The sequence below is a fragment of the Heterobasidion irregulare genome (assembly GCF_000320585.1).
Source record: "Heterobasidion irregulare TC 32-1 unplaced genomic scaffold scaffold_07, whole genome shotgun sequence".
In the NCBI taxonomy this organism is placed as follows: Eukaryota; Fungi; Basidiomycota; class Agaricomycetes; order Russulales; family Bondarzewiaceae; genus Heterobasidion; species Heterobasidion irregulare.
Genome location: NW_009258203.1, coordinates 1,075,770 through 1,090,993, shown reverse-complemented (window position 1 = coordinate 1,090,993; position 15,224 = coordinate 1,075,770). Strand labels below are relative to the sequence as shown.

The 15,224-nt window shown below is 51.0% G+C and overlaps 3 protein-coding genes across 3 annotated transcripts; 1 reads left to right on the top strand and 2 right to left on the bottom strand.

Annotated features, from left to right (window-relative positions):
* Positions 1-877: 877 nt before the first annotated feature.
* Positions 878-5,883, top strand: HETIRDRAFT_48824 (uncharacterized protein; the record flags this gene model as incomplete). Its single annotated transcript, XM_009549632.1, has 11 exons — positions 878-937; positions 992-1,225; positions 1,283-1,715; positions 1,767-2,067; positions 2,124-2,349; positions 3,605-3,721; positions 3,772-4,036; positions 4,099-4,454; positions 4,507-4,979; positions 5,116-5,422; positions 5,473-5,883. The coding sequence occupies 11 exons, from the start codon at positions 878-880 to the stop codon at positions 5,881-5,883; spliced, it is 3,183 nt and encodes a 1,060-aa protein (XP_009547927.1).
* Positions 5,884-9,855: 3,972 nt separating this feature from the next.
* Positions 9,856-11,295, bottom strand: HETIRDRAFT_322294 (uncharacterized protein; the record flags this gene model as incomplete). Its single annotated transcript, XM_009550054.1, has 1 exon — positions 9,856-11,295. One exon carries the CDS (start codon positions 11,293-11,295, stop codon positions 9,856-9,858), a length of 1,440 nt encoding a protein of 479 aa, XP_009548349.1.
* A 3,528-nt stretch (positions 11,296-14,823) lies between these two features.
* HETIRDRAFT_49348 (uncharacterized protein) lies at positions 14,824-15,201 on the bottom strand (the record flags this gene model as incomplete). The annotated part of the gene is made up of 1 exon (XM_009549648.1): positions 14,824-15,201. A coding segment is annotated over one exon (378 nt), but the record flags the coding sequence as incomplete, so codon positions are not given.
* Between the last annotated feature and the right edge of the window lie 23 nt (positions 15,202-15,224).

The window sequence follows — 15,224 nt, the reverse complement described above, 5'->3', positions numbered from 1 at the left end:
TATGATCAGAAATAAAACTGTGTCACCTGAGAATGAAGCTGAGATTCGGCACATCAGCAATAAACTCAACTGAGTCCCGAAATCATGCTGAGGTAGCCGAATATCAGCATGATGCTGACATTCGGGCCGCGAAAATCTCTGAGATCAGCCATCCTCGTCTTGACCCCGCTGAATAAACATCAATTCAACTCAGCGGACTCAGACCCAACCAGCCACCAGAACATCAACTCCCATCGACATCGATGGTAGAAGGGTTTCAACACCCTGCTTGTAAGTAGAATCCCATCTTTAATATATAGCTACACTAAGGTAGTTCATGTGCAGACTGGAGAGCCGGTACCGGTGCTCACAAAAATTTATGGACTTGTTCAGCTTGCAAGGACGCGCGTTGGAAGACCGCGTACGAGGCCATCCGCCATGAAAAAACTTCTGCCCACTCCGACACAGTCGCCTTTCTTCAACAACAGACAGACCTGACAACACCGCATCCTTCCCTGGTGCACGAGCGTGCTCTCACGGTCGCCGCGCCTCTCACGCAGGTCTGTCGAGAGCTGTCCCAGGCTGCCAGGCCTCCTTCCCAGTTGAACTTGCAACACCAATCTCATTCCGCCACTCCCGGCCATCGTGACACACCAATCTTCTCTCTGGGTGGAAATCTCAACACCCCTCACGATCAAGACGCCATAGCGGGATTGGCACAGTCGCTCGCGGAATGGCTTGATGATCCGTCTCAAGCGCCATCGGAGCCTCTTTCGAATGCGCCCCCACCCTTCCTCGATGCCTACATCCCACACCGTAAGTCACCCAATCTCACACATAGTCCCAGAGACTCAATGTCACCCTATTTCCAGATGGCTTGTATACTGGCGCGCCACCCATGCGCAAGACTCGCGACAGCGCAGTCAATCCTGCGTGGTTCCCATGGCCGAACAAAGTAGTAAGTACCCTTTCATGTGCATTTTACCTTGCCGAATGCTCATGCAAATCACAGGTTTGTGTTCTCGATATTCTTCGAAATCTCCCTCGATCCCTCTTGTCCGACACGCAGATGGAAATCATCACATGGGGAATGATGAACCTTGGCATCGACGACCTACCCTCCATCTCCTCCCTCAAGGACACTTTTGGTGGGCTGCAACAGCGCTACGGCATCAGGACGACGCGTCGCGAAGGCGCCCTCGGTCATGTTTACTACACTAACAGTTTGGCAGATCAAATATGCCAGGTTGGTCAGGCATTGGTTTCCTTTCTCTGCCTTACTCATAGTCTTCGCATTTGACAGGAATTTAGCAACCCTCGTGTCGTTTCCCATCTATGCGCCTACCCCGAGGATGCTGGTAATAAGCTCGAGCAAGCGTGGCAAGCCGACCGCTGGCTGAAAGAGATCGAACCTGCATTAACGACGCCAATGATACGTGCACACGGTCACGACTTTTACATCTTCGAACCAACAAAGCTCAATGACGGACGTATCGTCTTGCCCACACGGTGGTTCTTCCGGACCAAGCACGAAAATGGCAAGGCTGTCCGCCACTTCTTTGGTCAGGCCTGTAAGCTGGAGCCCGTTGTAACCGATCAAGGGCCCAGTGGGTACATTGCTGTGGAACATGAGACACTGGAGATTGATGCTCGTGATCTCCTGTTCCCTTTTCCTAGGCTAGTTGATACTTTTCATTTGGATCATCTTCCCGATCCTCGAGTAATGTTGGGTCTGTGTGCGAGATCAATGTAATTGTGTTATTATGAATTGATTCTTGTTTGCGCAGGCACTGTGAAAGAGGCAGGTCAAGGTGTCCTACCATGGACACACACTCAAGACCCTTCGCTAGGCAATGACTGGCGCGTGAAATCCAAGGGCCACCGGGTTGAGGCCATGATGATGTGGCTATATTGTGACGACACGTCCGGCAACCTCTCGAAGAAGTGGAACAAGCACAACTCTTTTTTGTGGACACCGGCTGGCCTTCCGCGCGACATGGCTCAAAAGCAATACAATGTACATTTCCTAGCTACATCAAACATTGCTCCTCCCTTAGAAATGCTGGATGGAGTGGCAGCCGACTTGGAGTAAGAATCAATCATCTGTGTATTCCTTTGCTCATGCATGCTTTTTGGAACTTCAGGGCTGCTCAACGTGATGGCATCTGGGCATGGGATGTTGCAGCCCAGGAATTAGTGCTTGTGTTTCCCATCGTACTCGCGCTGCTCGGGGATAATCCGATGCAAAGCGAGTTTGCATGCCACATTGGGCTGCGTGGAAAATTTTTCTGTCGAGCATGCTGGGTCAAGGGCAGAGATGCCGACGACGAGAACGGCACAGTCCCCCAAAGGACTATCATTCCTGACATGGTGGTCGAAGATGGCCAGAGCAGGAGATATACATCTTCGATCGGCGAGTCCTCTTGTGACGTGAACTCTCAAGACGGTGTTACGCTAGAGGTGGCTCTAAGTGCCGGGCACAACACCAAAACAACCTCTAATGCAGGGGGTGCTGGAGCTAGTATCTAATATACAAGGAATTGTTAGTGATGACTTTAGAAATCGATGGCGTACTGAGAAGCAACGGGGAGTATGAGATTATAGCGCCCGAACGGTTTCGGGACTGCGCCGAACACCGACCGAACGTTCGGTCGGTCGTGTCGGGGATTCGGTCGGTAACGAGAAGGTAGTGTCGTGACCGACAACTACGTGCTTCAAGAGCCACACGGGACTCTGACAATAGACAAGGGAGGATGGGGGTACGAGCGAAGAGACGAGTACGAACGCGAATGAGGCCGAACGACGAGGATGACACGTTTTCGGGAGTCGATGAAGACAATTTCGATGGTTGAGACGAGTGCGAATGAGCTCTGAACTGTGGGGTGCGAAAGCTGGTTTATTCCAGAGTTGTATGTAGGTTTTTATAGTAAACAGCGCCCCTAAGTAAAATATCGAACCCGAAATGAGAGTAGATGTCAAATGGGCGCCAAGCCCCAGCGATCAGAGAAGATAAGAAGGTAGGTGAGATGTCCATATGGGTTCCGAAGGTGATAAGGTAAAAGGTAATCAGTGATGTCGAAATCCCGAACGTTCGGGATCCGTCGCCCGAGCGTAGGTAGCAGGAACAGGCGTTGGAGAGCCAATGAAAATAAAGAAGAGGTATTGTACGACCAGGGTGGCCAAGCAATGGTGCAAGATCGCGTTTGACCGACCATGCGGAAGTCAGGAAGATAAGCGATAAGGACCGACCGACTCACGGAGGACATCGGCCGATACGGAATACTGGCTCCGATCTCGTAAACACTTATCGTAACACTCCTATGCGGTCATGGTAAGTACGTGAAGTGTGGGCAAACTGACCCAAGTGCTGCCGAACGTCCTTCGGTGGCTTGTCGTCGGTCGGGTAGAGACCGACCGTGTTCGGTAAAAGTCGGCGTCTTCGGTACTTGTCGAGCGCTGTTCGGTATCTCCCCAAAGCTTCCCGAATACCTCCCTCGGACCCTAGCGCGGGTGCATGCTCATCAACGGCCAGTCCACATCGGGGCTCTCATCCGAGGGAATGCCAGACGGTGTCCAACCCGAAACGGGGGAGACTGTAGTAGAACAGCATGTACGCGCAACCAAGTCGCCTGTGCCGCGAATTGGGATGATGTCTGGGCAACTGTTACCTCCCAAAAAGCGAAAGGCGAGGGGGCTTGAGACGCTGCAGCAACTGGCGGATCGAGCACGCCGTTTTTTGGCAGTGAGTAGATTTCTTGAATGACTTCTATGAGGTCATGACACTATTCTTAGCCAACAGCCATGCGAAACGGGGAGGATACCCAACGCAAGCTCCGTTCCATATTCAAAACGGTGCAGAGGGTCGGAGGAATGAGCCAGGCAGCAAAATTGCACACCGCATACGGGGTAAAAGATACTTATCAAGACTCTTTCATCGACAGAATTGCGACCCTCACACGCAAACTGACTGGGTCCATGGCATCAAGACAGAAGAAGGTGGATGATCTAGTGGCAACATTTCCAATGGACACCTTGAGCCCGGTGTGGCGTATCAAAGGTACATTGTCGCTCTCTTGCTTTATTTTAGTGAACCGCTTAACTGATGATCTCGAAATTCAGGTTTGGACCCGCACTTAGACACCCCGGTGGAAATTCTTCACGTGGTCTTACTAGGGTTCGTGAAGTACTTCTGGAGGGATGCGATTGCACGGCAGAACACAGATCAGAAAGCAGTTCTCATTGCGCGTCTGTGTTCCCTCAATGTCTCCGGTCTGGGATCATCCAAACTTGTTGGACAGACTTTAGTTCAATATTCCGGGTCGCTGACAGGTAGAGATTTTCGGGTCATCGCACAGGTAGCACCTTTCGTGCTCTATGATCTGGTACCACGGGAATGCTTTGATGCATGGTTGGCATTGTCGCAGCTTGTACCTCTTGTATGGCAGCCGTCGATTCAGAATCTTGAGCAGCATCTGGTAAGTGCCCTGTTTCTCAGCCTGCTCCTCCCGGTGCTCATCGGTGGTCAAGGTCGAATTGAACCATCGAATCAAACATTTTTTATTGTGCACCGTCAAATGGACACCACGTTGGTTTAACAAACCAAAATTCCATATTATTCAACACCTTGCTTTTCACATCCGCCGTTTTGGTCCCGCCATCCTGTTCGCAACAGAGTCCTTCGAGTCTTTCAATGGGGTAATTAGAGATCACAGTGTCCATAGCAATAGGCATGCTCCATCACGGGACATTGCCCTTGGCTTTGGGCACTACAGTCGGGTGCGCCATCTTATGAGTGGAGGTGTTGTCTTGTCCCGAGAGCCTGGAGAGTCTGTACAAGGATCGAGGCATTCACGGGGCGGGCTGTCCCCTCCGGTCAATCATAGAGGGCTTGGTATGGATCCACGAGTGTGGTGCATGGCAGGACCAGATGCTCTGGCGCTGGTGTGCACCAGTGGTGTGCGCGTCAACTTTGTCGCAAGGCAGTTGGGCTTGAGCGACCCGTCATGCGAGCCTATTGTCGGTAAGCTCTTACTCACACCTTCTCTATTATACATCGTGACCGTGCAAGGTTGCTTGTCTAGGGCTGGTATGACGCGATGCCACGCCGCTGCGCGAGTGGTCTAGTTTGCACATCAGCGTGCATTTGCCAGATTCCATTCCCAATCCCCATCTACATCAGTACCTCACCTGCTCTTCGGTTACTGGCCACAATGGCGAGCGTGTCGAGGTTTATTCATGGGTTTTGACACAGAAGACACGCTCACCTGACTCTCCTATTCGTGTCGCAAGGGTGGTTGAGATTTTGCAAGTCTATGGGACATCTCAACAGCTAAATGGGTGTGCCGATCTCATCCTGGTCCTGTTTCATGATGTATCACAGCTAGCACCGACCTACATGCTGCCTTCCCTAGTCCCGCAAGAATGGGGTCTTATCTCTGCCAAAGTAAGTTGCCGTCTTTCTACATATGCCATATTTTCAACAGTGTCCCTCAGGATCTTCTTTGTCCTGTGAATGTGCAACACAATTGTGCGATGCACAAGTGTGATACTTCTGCACAGATACCTGTACGACAAGAAAACGAACTCACGACAACAACTCGACGGGCAGTGTGTCACAAGGGTAGGCTGGACTATGTCCTCAACGTTGGCCAGCTTCATGATGCATGCCACATGACTAGCTTTCGAGTTGCCCCTCCATTTATTGACGAGGACACTGCCATCCTCACGGGCGCTGCACGTGAAATAGATTCACGCAAGCGAGACGACACTTCAACCGCGGTGTTGTTGGGCCATGGTGCTTTGCGAGGGAGGGCCCGTGCTTCCAGATCAAATGGCACTGCTACGGGGCTATCTTCAGACATCATGCAAGGGTCTTTACGGGGCAGCACAAGCACAAGCGCCTAAGGTGGAGCACATGGGGGAGCACGCCAGGATGAGCTCGTACAACAGCCATATCCTCAACTCACATCTGAGTTGAGTTCCCAGGGTGGGATTGCATCGAACCTCTGAGCATTAGACATTGTGTAGTTGGAATAGCTGGATGTAATTGGTTTATTTTGCCCAACAAGGCCGGATAGGAATCTCGGTGTTACGACTGCTCGTCGGTAACCCCAAGAGTAGGAGGTTCTTCCCTAGGTCACTCGTGGAGGATGTGTGGAACGGTGGCCTCGACTGTACGTGTAGCACAGGAGCCAGGAGTGTATTGCGATATAGCAATGAAGGGTACTGTAGGAAGACAGTACTGAACGAAGATTCCTGTATGTGGAGATACAGGAGAACGAAGTAGACAGTGTGAAGACTGCCTAAGAACGAAGAGAATAGACTGAAGATCGTCAGCCTATTCTATGGGCCTTTTATACTACCTTGGGAAGTAAGGCGTGAGAATACCGAATATGTATCTGTAGGTATTCTCTAAGTCGTCTCTCTCAACAACGACTACTCTTGTGCTTCTCCGTTGGTCTCCTTCCGGCCAGGAGAGACTAGGAGGTTCATGCCCTGCGTGTGAGTAATTTATAAGGCGGCGTTCCATGCCCGCTAATACAATAGGCCCGTGATACTCGACCAACGATAAGGTGATCCGTTGGGAGTGGATGACCAAGGTTAATATCTGTACCTTGGTGTACGCCTCAACCTGTGAGGCCGCGTGATATTTGTGATGATCGTATCGGTATAGACCGCCGTGTAGGCCCGATAGAACGTGATCATAACAATACCCCCTTTCTACGTCCTATTCGCCTGGTAGGACAGCGCTGTGCGCTTCATCGCCACTCCATATACGATTTGCTTTCTTGATCCAACGATGGTCTCCGGATGCGACTTCCGAGACATGACTTCGTTTTCTGGGAGGAAGACCGACTTACGTCGTTTGATCCTCTAGGAGTTTTCCATCTCCGTTGAGCTGTTTGTTTGTTGAGTCGTGAGGGTATCCAGGCCTCCGCTCTCTAGGGTGTTCTTCCTTCACCCGTGGGATTGATTTTGCCGCGGGTAAACCTCATCGCGGTCTTACTTCCAGCCCGCTTCTGGAATAGCATCAAGAAAGGCGTATGAATGCGAGTGGTGTGTGGATGTGTAGAAACTCTAGCGTGTGGGTTCCGATTCGTGTCATCAGGTTCTTCTTCTTCCTTCTCCGAGGGCCAAACCTCAGTGTTTCCAGGATAGTCGTCTATCCTCGTGATTTGTTGTTCCTCTCGACGACAGTGGGTGGCGCCCATGGACAAGTAGGTTGATCGCTTTACGAAGGCTTAGGCCTACTTCTCCAGGCTACCAGTCATGACGCCCCAAGCAGTATCGCTCCCATACGGTGAGCTCATCTCCGGTGAGGTTGCAGCCAAATCCCAAGCCTCCGGTGAGGCAGTTTACGGCGTCCAGAGTTTGTTTTTCACAAACGTGGGCCTATGGTGGGGAATACCACGTGTAGTGTTGGGTTCGAGGCAAGGATGTGAAGAGAATTAGACTTGAAGGGTGCAGCGAGGAATAAGGAGGAGTCTGACTCCTTTTTCCGGGTCTGCCCGTTCGCTTGCACGAATTTAGACATCAAGACCACGGCTGATATATTGGTCGGGGTGCGAGATATATCCACGACTGGCAGTTTAAAACGTCATGCGGGACGGTCCGTAGTTTATCGTCATTTCGGACGATCCGTAGTTTAATCGTCTTTGCGGACGTCCTTCATCATCAACATGGGATACCTGTGGGGAAAGATGTTTCTGCACGCCGGAATTTCCATCGGTGATGTGCATAGGGCCATAGACCAGACTTTACCCGCTCCAGATCCCACTGAGGCATGATGGACGGTTTATACTATATCAAACCGGATAACTTGTACGTCTCAATCTCAGGAGACCGCTCAGTTTAATGCCGTGAGGTAGGCATCCTCGCAGTTTAACGCCGTGCGATAGGCATCCTTGCAGTTTAACGCCGTGCGATAGGCGGATTGCAGTTTAACGCCGTGCGATAGGCGGATTGCAGTTTAACGCCGTGCGATAGGCGGACTACCGTTTGACTATGTCCCTCGAGTCACGATAGGCTTTTCCTCCGAGGATGAGGGTAGTTTAATGTCATTTCGGACATCGTCGACACATTCTCGTCAAGAATGATGTCGACCGATGATCCCTATACTAAAAGGGACAAGTAGTTTAACGTCGTTGCGGACGATTCAGCACCAGAGTGATGAATCACAACTCCTGTACGGTAAGGAGCACGTAGTTTAATGTCATTGCGGACCGATTGACACCATGGCGGTCAATCCACGACTCCTATTCGGTAAGGAGCAAATAGTTTTCCGTCGTTGCGGACGCATTGGCGGCCAGGGGATTGGACGTCAATGACAACCCCTAGGTCAAGGGGCACCTAGTTTAACGTCGTTGCGGACGCGCGGTATCTTGTCAAGATCGCCACGCACAATCCCTAGAACGAAGGGACAGTAGTTTTACATCATTTCGGATGCCCGTAGTTTACCGTCGTTGCGGACGTCGAGATACCATTGGCCTCGAACAATCCCTATGTGGAAAGGGACAATAGTTTAGCGTCATCGCGGACGTTGTTTCGCCACAAATATTGTGGAAAAACAATGCTTAGTTTAACGTCATCCCGGACGCGACCTAGTTTTACGTCGTTTCGGACGTCGGGCGGAATAGACTTCGGATGAGTGGCCCGCTCTTGTCGTTCTTCCGCTATGTGGGCCAGACGAGAGTCGCGTGATCTAGTCCCTTCCCACTAGACCTTCGACTCGAGGCACGTGTCCTAGTTGCCTCCTGACTAGGTCTTGGAGCGGAATTTCTTGTACTTCGACTCCAGGACTAGACTGAGCGCTCCATGAAGAGATGCTTGCTCTTCCATGTCCTCAGACCCCTCGCTTGGATTTGAACCAAGACGACCCGATATTCTTTTACCGAAAAGCGAGTGAATATCGGAAGCGCTTCGACCTTTTATAGGCAGGGTTCTGTGACGCGAGTCCTTCCGCGCTTCGCCAGAATGCAACCACGCTCCTTGGGTCAATGGTAGTTTTACGTCATCTCGGACGATGGTAGTTTTCCGTCGTTTCGGACGAAGACTAGTTTAACGTCATTGCGGACCCTAGTAGTTTATAGTCATTGCGGACCAAGCCTTTGGTAGTTTTACATCGTTCCGGATGTAATTTGTGGCCTCGCATCATTAGGAAGACTTGTGAGGTAGAGGCGGCCCGCTCTCTACATCATCTCATGCGCCAGCTGTAGGATCCCCTAATGCGGAAACGATCCTGTAAAACGGGAGATCCAAAGTGGGACGTCCCAAAACACCAGTCAGACCTTGACTGTGAGGGTTCACGATACGAGTTATGCATCATAATTTCTTGACTCGGACTTGCAACCGGTTATGTATGGGCACTTCGCTGTACCAAGGCGAAGGGCCTGCTTGTCGACACCTACGAGTAGAGTATATGTCATGTAGAGGGTTCCCTAATGCGGAAAAAACCCTGTAAAACTGAGGATCCAAATGGGACGCTCGATGCATCTGTCAGATTGACTCCTTGACAGCGAGGATGTGAAAGGTTTCCGCCGTAGGTCGTACGTGGAATTATGCCCGCTGTTGTCCTTGATTCGTACCATCATTTGAACCTAGGACTAAATGGTCAGGTACTTCCCCTGCCTTCTTATCTTTTCACAGTTTTAAGACATGCAGGTCCGATAGTTTAGACGTCATTCCGGACGCGGGGTAGTTTAACGTCTCTTTCGGACGAAGGTCGTACAGTTTAACGTCTTGAGGGACGATCCTAGTTTTACGTCGTTGCGGACGATTGTAGTTTTACATCGTTTCGGATGTAATTTGTGTCAGGGGAAAGGAGTTCCTCAACTTCCTTACCCCCTTTCTTCTCCCTAGGCCCTGTTATTAGTCCGTTTAATAATCGAAGGGTCCTTGATAATCCCCGCCCCCTTCGTCAGGTCGGTAGTAGGGGTCCGCGTCGTCGTAATTTCCTGGATCGTCTAGAGCATCCCATGCATCGAGCTCGGATCTAGTCCAAGAGCTATTTCTTCGAGCCTCCGAATCAGCGCGGCGAGTTCTGCGGCTACTTCGGTTATCCTCTCTTTCGTTCGTACGAAATCGAGCACTAGGAGGAGGCGATCCAGGCCGGTGTCGAATACTCCGGCCAGCAGTTGTTCCGCGTCCGAGGGTTGCCTGGTTTCCCCGACTCCGCCTCCCCTCGTTTCTTCGATAGACGGGCGGTTCCTCCTCGTCGGTATTTCCTTGGGATAAGGGAAAACCTCGTATCCGGTGAGAGGGGGGAGTCGCGGTATGGCTATGCGCTGTAGGAACCTCTCGTTGTCTCGGTGGAGGGCGCTCCACGACCGTACGCGGAACCCTTCTTGGATTTGATACAGGCGTGGGATGTTCTCCGGGACGTGGTACGTTCCAAGTGACAACTCGGAAAGGGTCGGTTCTGCTTGGTTGGACGTTTCCCAGTTCTCCTCCGAAGAGGAGAGCTGGAAGGAGCTCTCGGTTGACATATTGGGAGAACTCGTCAGGGTGGATGAGGAGGGCTCGGGGTCGCCCGTCATTATGGGCGTACCAGGAGGCTGTGTCCGGGTCGGTTTGGAGGGCAAGCGTCCTGATCTGGCGACTGGCACTAGCCAGTCGTCGAGGTACGTCGCTATGTTCATTCCCGGGTTGTCCTGCCGAGAAGTTAGCGAGTCTTTGGAGGGCCATGGCTGTGGCCATTTGTATTACCGCGGAGATGGTGTTCCGCTGGAGGAGCGCGTCCGCGTGTCGCTCCAGTTCTCCGGTGTGAGGATCTGTACGAGGGGTAGGTCCTCCCATGGAGCTGGGAATCGGTCCACTAGTTGGTACTGGCGGAGGTGCAGTTTCTGATAGAACTGGTATTGGTTCAGCTTCTCCATGGCCTGGGAGTTGAGCTGCCGTTCTTGCTCGAAATCCCGAGGGACCTGCAACTCCACTAGGACGCGTGCCTTCACTAGGAGGTGGAACTCCCACTGGTAATGGGCCAAGGCTCGACTGGTTTCGGTCATCAGAACTTTCATGCCGTGGTGCACCTCGTGAGGCCCTCTCCGGTGAGGGTCTTCGGGTTCTTTCCCTTTCCTTGAACTTGGCATAGTCTTCGGCGTCGTCGTCGGAGAAGTTGTTGGTATGAGGGGTGAGGAGGACCCCGGTAGATCCTGGTTGTTGAGGACTTGTTCCTCTATCAATTCGTCCAGCATCTGGTCGGTGAGGACTTGTTCCTCTTTCCACTCGTTCGACATCTGGATTGGCGACCATAAGGACGACATCGGGGGAGGAGTTTCTGGATGGAGACGAAGCATCGTGGTCGTCGTGGAGGAGCATTCGAATGGGGGAAAGGGTTTGAGAGGGAAAGAAGGTGAGAAGATGTTCTTGTTGGAGTCCTCTTGTCGCTCCTTTTATAATCTTTCGTCTCTCCTCTCAGGCTGTTCCCGGACGAGGTTTGTCAGGGTATTGGTCATGGAAATCTTTCATGGCTTCTTCCGCCGTTCCCTTTAGGAGAGTGTAGGGCTCCCAGGTGTTGTCTGATTCGGGATATCCCATCCATTTGACCAAGTATTTGGTTCCCCGTCCTTGCCGTTTTGAATCCACGATCATTTCCACTTCATAATGCTCTTCATCGTTCAATACTTCCGGTATTGGTCGCGCGAAGTTTTCTCCGTGGGCTTCGGTTTCTCTATATTTAGTGAGCACTGCGGCGTGGAATACCGGGTGAATCTTCCACTGCGGAGGAATTTGGAGTTTGTACGCCAGGGTTCCCACTTTTCCCAGTATCTTGAAAGGGCCATATCGCCTAGGGGCGAGTTTGAACTTAGGATGGGTTGTCCGAATGTGGGTTCCTTCTAGCCATACTTGGTCTCCTTCTTTCCACTGGGGAAGTTTCCTGTGAAGATCCCGGTCTTTGGCGTAGTTGCTGGCTATTTGTAAGCTAGCCGCGGCTTCTTCCTGAACTTCTATGATCGTCTTAATGCGTTCAGCTACCGCAGGTACCTTTGTCTCCAGTGCCGTGTCAGCTGAATAGGGAGGATTGAAGCCGTATAGCACTTCGAAAGGGGATTTTCCGGTGGCCGAGTGCTTCCGTGTGTTATGTGAGAATTCGGCGAACGGCAGAAGGTCTACCCAATTGTCTTGATGGTAGTTGCAGAACGTTCTCAGGAATTGTTCGATCTCCTGGTTTACCCGTTCCGTTTCTCCATCTGTTTGGGGATGATACGCCGTGCTGAGAGCGGCGGTGATTCCTAGCCGTTTCCAGAGTTCTCGGGTGAATTTGGCCGCGAATTGAGGGCCCCGATCGGACACTATTTTGGTCGGCAGTCCATGTCGATTGAAAACGTTATTTTGGAAAAGCACGGTTGTTTCTTCTGCCGTGATCGTTTTCTTGCATGGGGTGATGACTATGCCTTTTGACAGACCTTGATCCACTACCACATTAATTGAGTCGAAACCTTTGCTTTCGGGTAGGTCCGTGACGAAATCCGTCGAGATGAATCGCCAGGGAACGTTGGTGGTTTCCAGAGGGTGGATAGGTGGGTGTGTCCTGTGTGTCAAATTCTTCGTAGATTGACATATGGCGCATCCATCCACGTATTCATGGACGAATTTTGTCATGTTTTGCCACCAGTAGTGTCGTTGCACCATTTCCAATGTTTTTGCTCTACCCGGGTGTCCTACCGCGGGTGCATCATGATGTGTTTTGACGATGAGTCTTCGGATGACGTCATCTTTGGGGACGCATATGTGGCCGTTGCGTCTGGTGATTCCGTCTTCATATGTCCAATGTCCCAATAATCCTCTCATCCCTTGTGGTCCTACTCGTAAGAGTTTTGCAAGAGCTACTCTTGTTAAGGCGTCATGTTCCGATTTCGAGTGTCGGATGAGGGAGATGAGGTTTGAAGAGGCAATTTCCGTGGATTTTATATGCCGTGTCGGGGACGGTTCTACCAATGTTTCGTCGGATTTGTTGAAAAGCTTGGCCGGGAGTAAAATTTGAGATTTGTTGTCAGATTCTACCCCCTCACTTAGATCTGGACGCCTGGACAGAGCATCAGAGTGATTTGTCGATCCTGCTTTATAGCTGAGTGTAAAGTCGAATCTGCTCAAATAAAGGCTCCAACGGGCGTGTCGTCGTGATAGGTCTCGCGCCGTTTGGAAGTGTTCCAGGTTTTTATGATCTGTCCAAATCTCGAAGGGGTGTCGTGCGCCTTCGAGGTAGTGATTCCAATGTTCCAACGCTTTGATTATAGCCAAGAGTTCCCGGTCGTGAACGTCGTAATTCCGCTCTGCTGGTGAAAACGATCCAGAGAGGAAAGCGACTGGGTGCCAGTCACCATCTTTTCCTTCTTGTAGAAGGGTAGCTCCATAGGCGATTAGTGATGCGTCCGTTACTAGTCGATATGGGTGCATGGGATCTGGATAGTTCAAGACGGGTTTACTGATAAAAGCTTTCTTTAATCGTTCGAAAGCTTCTTGGCATTTTGTAGTCCAGTTCCATTTCTCGTCCTTTTTGGTGAGGTCATGTAGGGGGCGCGCGATGAGTGAGAACTTGTCAATAAAGCGCCTGTAAAAATTCCCTAGACCCAGGAAGGAGCGAATGTCGCGGACTGTGCGTGGGATTGGCCAATCTTTTATCGCGTCCACCTTTGAGTCCTCCATGGCGACATGGTCTTTTGAAATTGTATATCCCAGATATTGGAGCTTTTCCTTGTAAAACTCACATTTTTCGGGTTTCAAATATAGATCGTTGTCGCGTAGGATTTGGAAAACCTGGTTTAGGATTTTGACGTGTTCTGCCATGGTTTTGGAGAAGACGAGGATGTCGTCCATATATACGGTTATCTTCCGGGCTGTGATGAGCTCTCTGAAGATCATGTTCATCATAGCTTGGAAGGTGGCTGGTGAGTTGGTCAGGCCGAAAAACATCACCGTGGGTTCGTAAGAACCTAACGGAGTGATGAAGCTCGCCTTCCACTCATCTCCTTCTTTAATGCGTATATTGTTGTATCCCCATCGCACGTCCAATTTGCTAAAAATGATGGCCCCTTTTATCACATCCAGTAGTTCCTGGATTAGTGGAAGGGGGCACACATTCGGGATGGTGTGCGAATTTAAGTGGCGATAGTCCTGTACCGGGCGTAGTTTTCCATCCTTTTTTCCTATAAAGAAAAATGGGGCTGCTGTTTGCGAGGTGGATCGACGGATGGTTCCTCTCTCCAGATGTTCCTTGATGAATTTTCCTAATTCGTCGTGTTTCTCTGGGCTCAGGGCGTAGATTTTGGGCACTTGAGGTTTGAAGGTCGGTTTCAAATCGATGGCATGGTCCCAGTAAGTGTGTTCTGGGAGTCGCTGCGACTTTCGTTCGCTAAAGATGTCCAAAAATTCGTGATGCGCCTTGGGAACTCTTTCCTTTAGATTGGTGACGATAATTTCGTCTTCCAGGTCTTGGTCGAAACTGGCAAATCCTGACGGTTCGGGGGCCAGTTTCCGAATAACTGGGTCCCGGGTGGCCTGTTTTCCTGAGGGTTTGTCTGGGAGATCAGGTTCTCCCCCGTTTGGTGAAAGAGATGGCTTGTCTTGAGCCTTTCGTTTCTCTTCTGCGTATTTCCTTATGTCCTTTAGGAGCCATTTCCTTTTGAGGTATGCTCGTAGTCGGACGCCAAACGTTCCGCTGTGATCGCGGAGTCCTACATCTTCCGATAGTCTTCGGAGATGTTCGAGGCGCTGTTTTTCGCGCTCATTGATGCGTGGTTTGTGCCGTGGCTCCACGTCTGATAACTGCCTGCTGTATGGCGGTTCTTCCCTTGCCCTAGTGAACCCATATGGTTGCTGGCATTTCTGGGGGCACCGATCAAAGTGCACTTCACGTCGCCTCCATTCGATGGAGGGATCGTGGTATTTCAACCAATCTGTTCCTAGGATAAGATCGTCTTTCCCTAGATTGGAGATAAACATCTGGACGCGCTCGGTATGCGTTCGTCCACTGATGTCCCGAATGGTGAGGTTCACATCCAAGGCGGATCGGATGAGACCTGCTTTGTTAATGGTGTCATCGACGTTCCGGACGCGAATGGGGTTGTTGAGTGTATAGGTGGGGAAACGGTGTCTCTTGACCCAAATTTCGTTTACTATAACCCCTTCGCAGGCCGAGTCGATGGTTGCCTTTGCTCCAGCGTGTTGACTCCTGTTTGATACTTTCACGTTCAGGCGTATGGGGGTGATGATACGGTCGTTCATTGCTCCGATACGAATACAAGTGC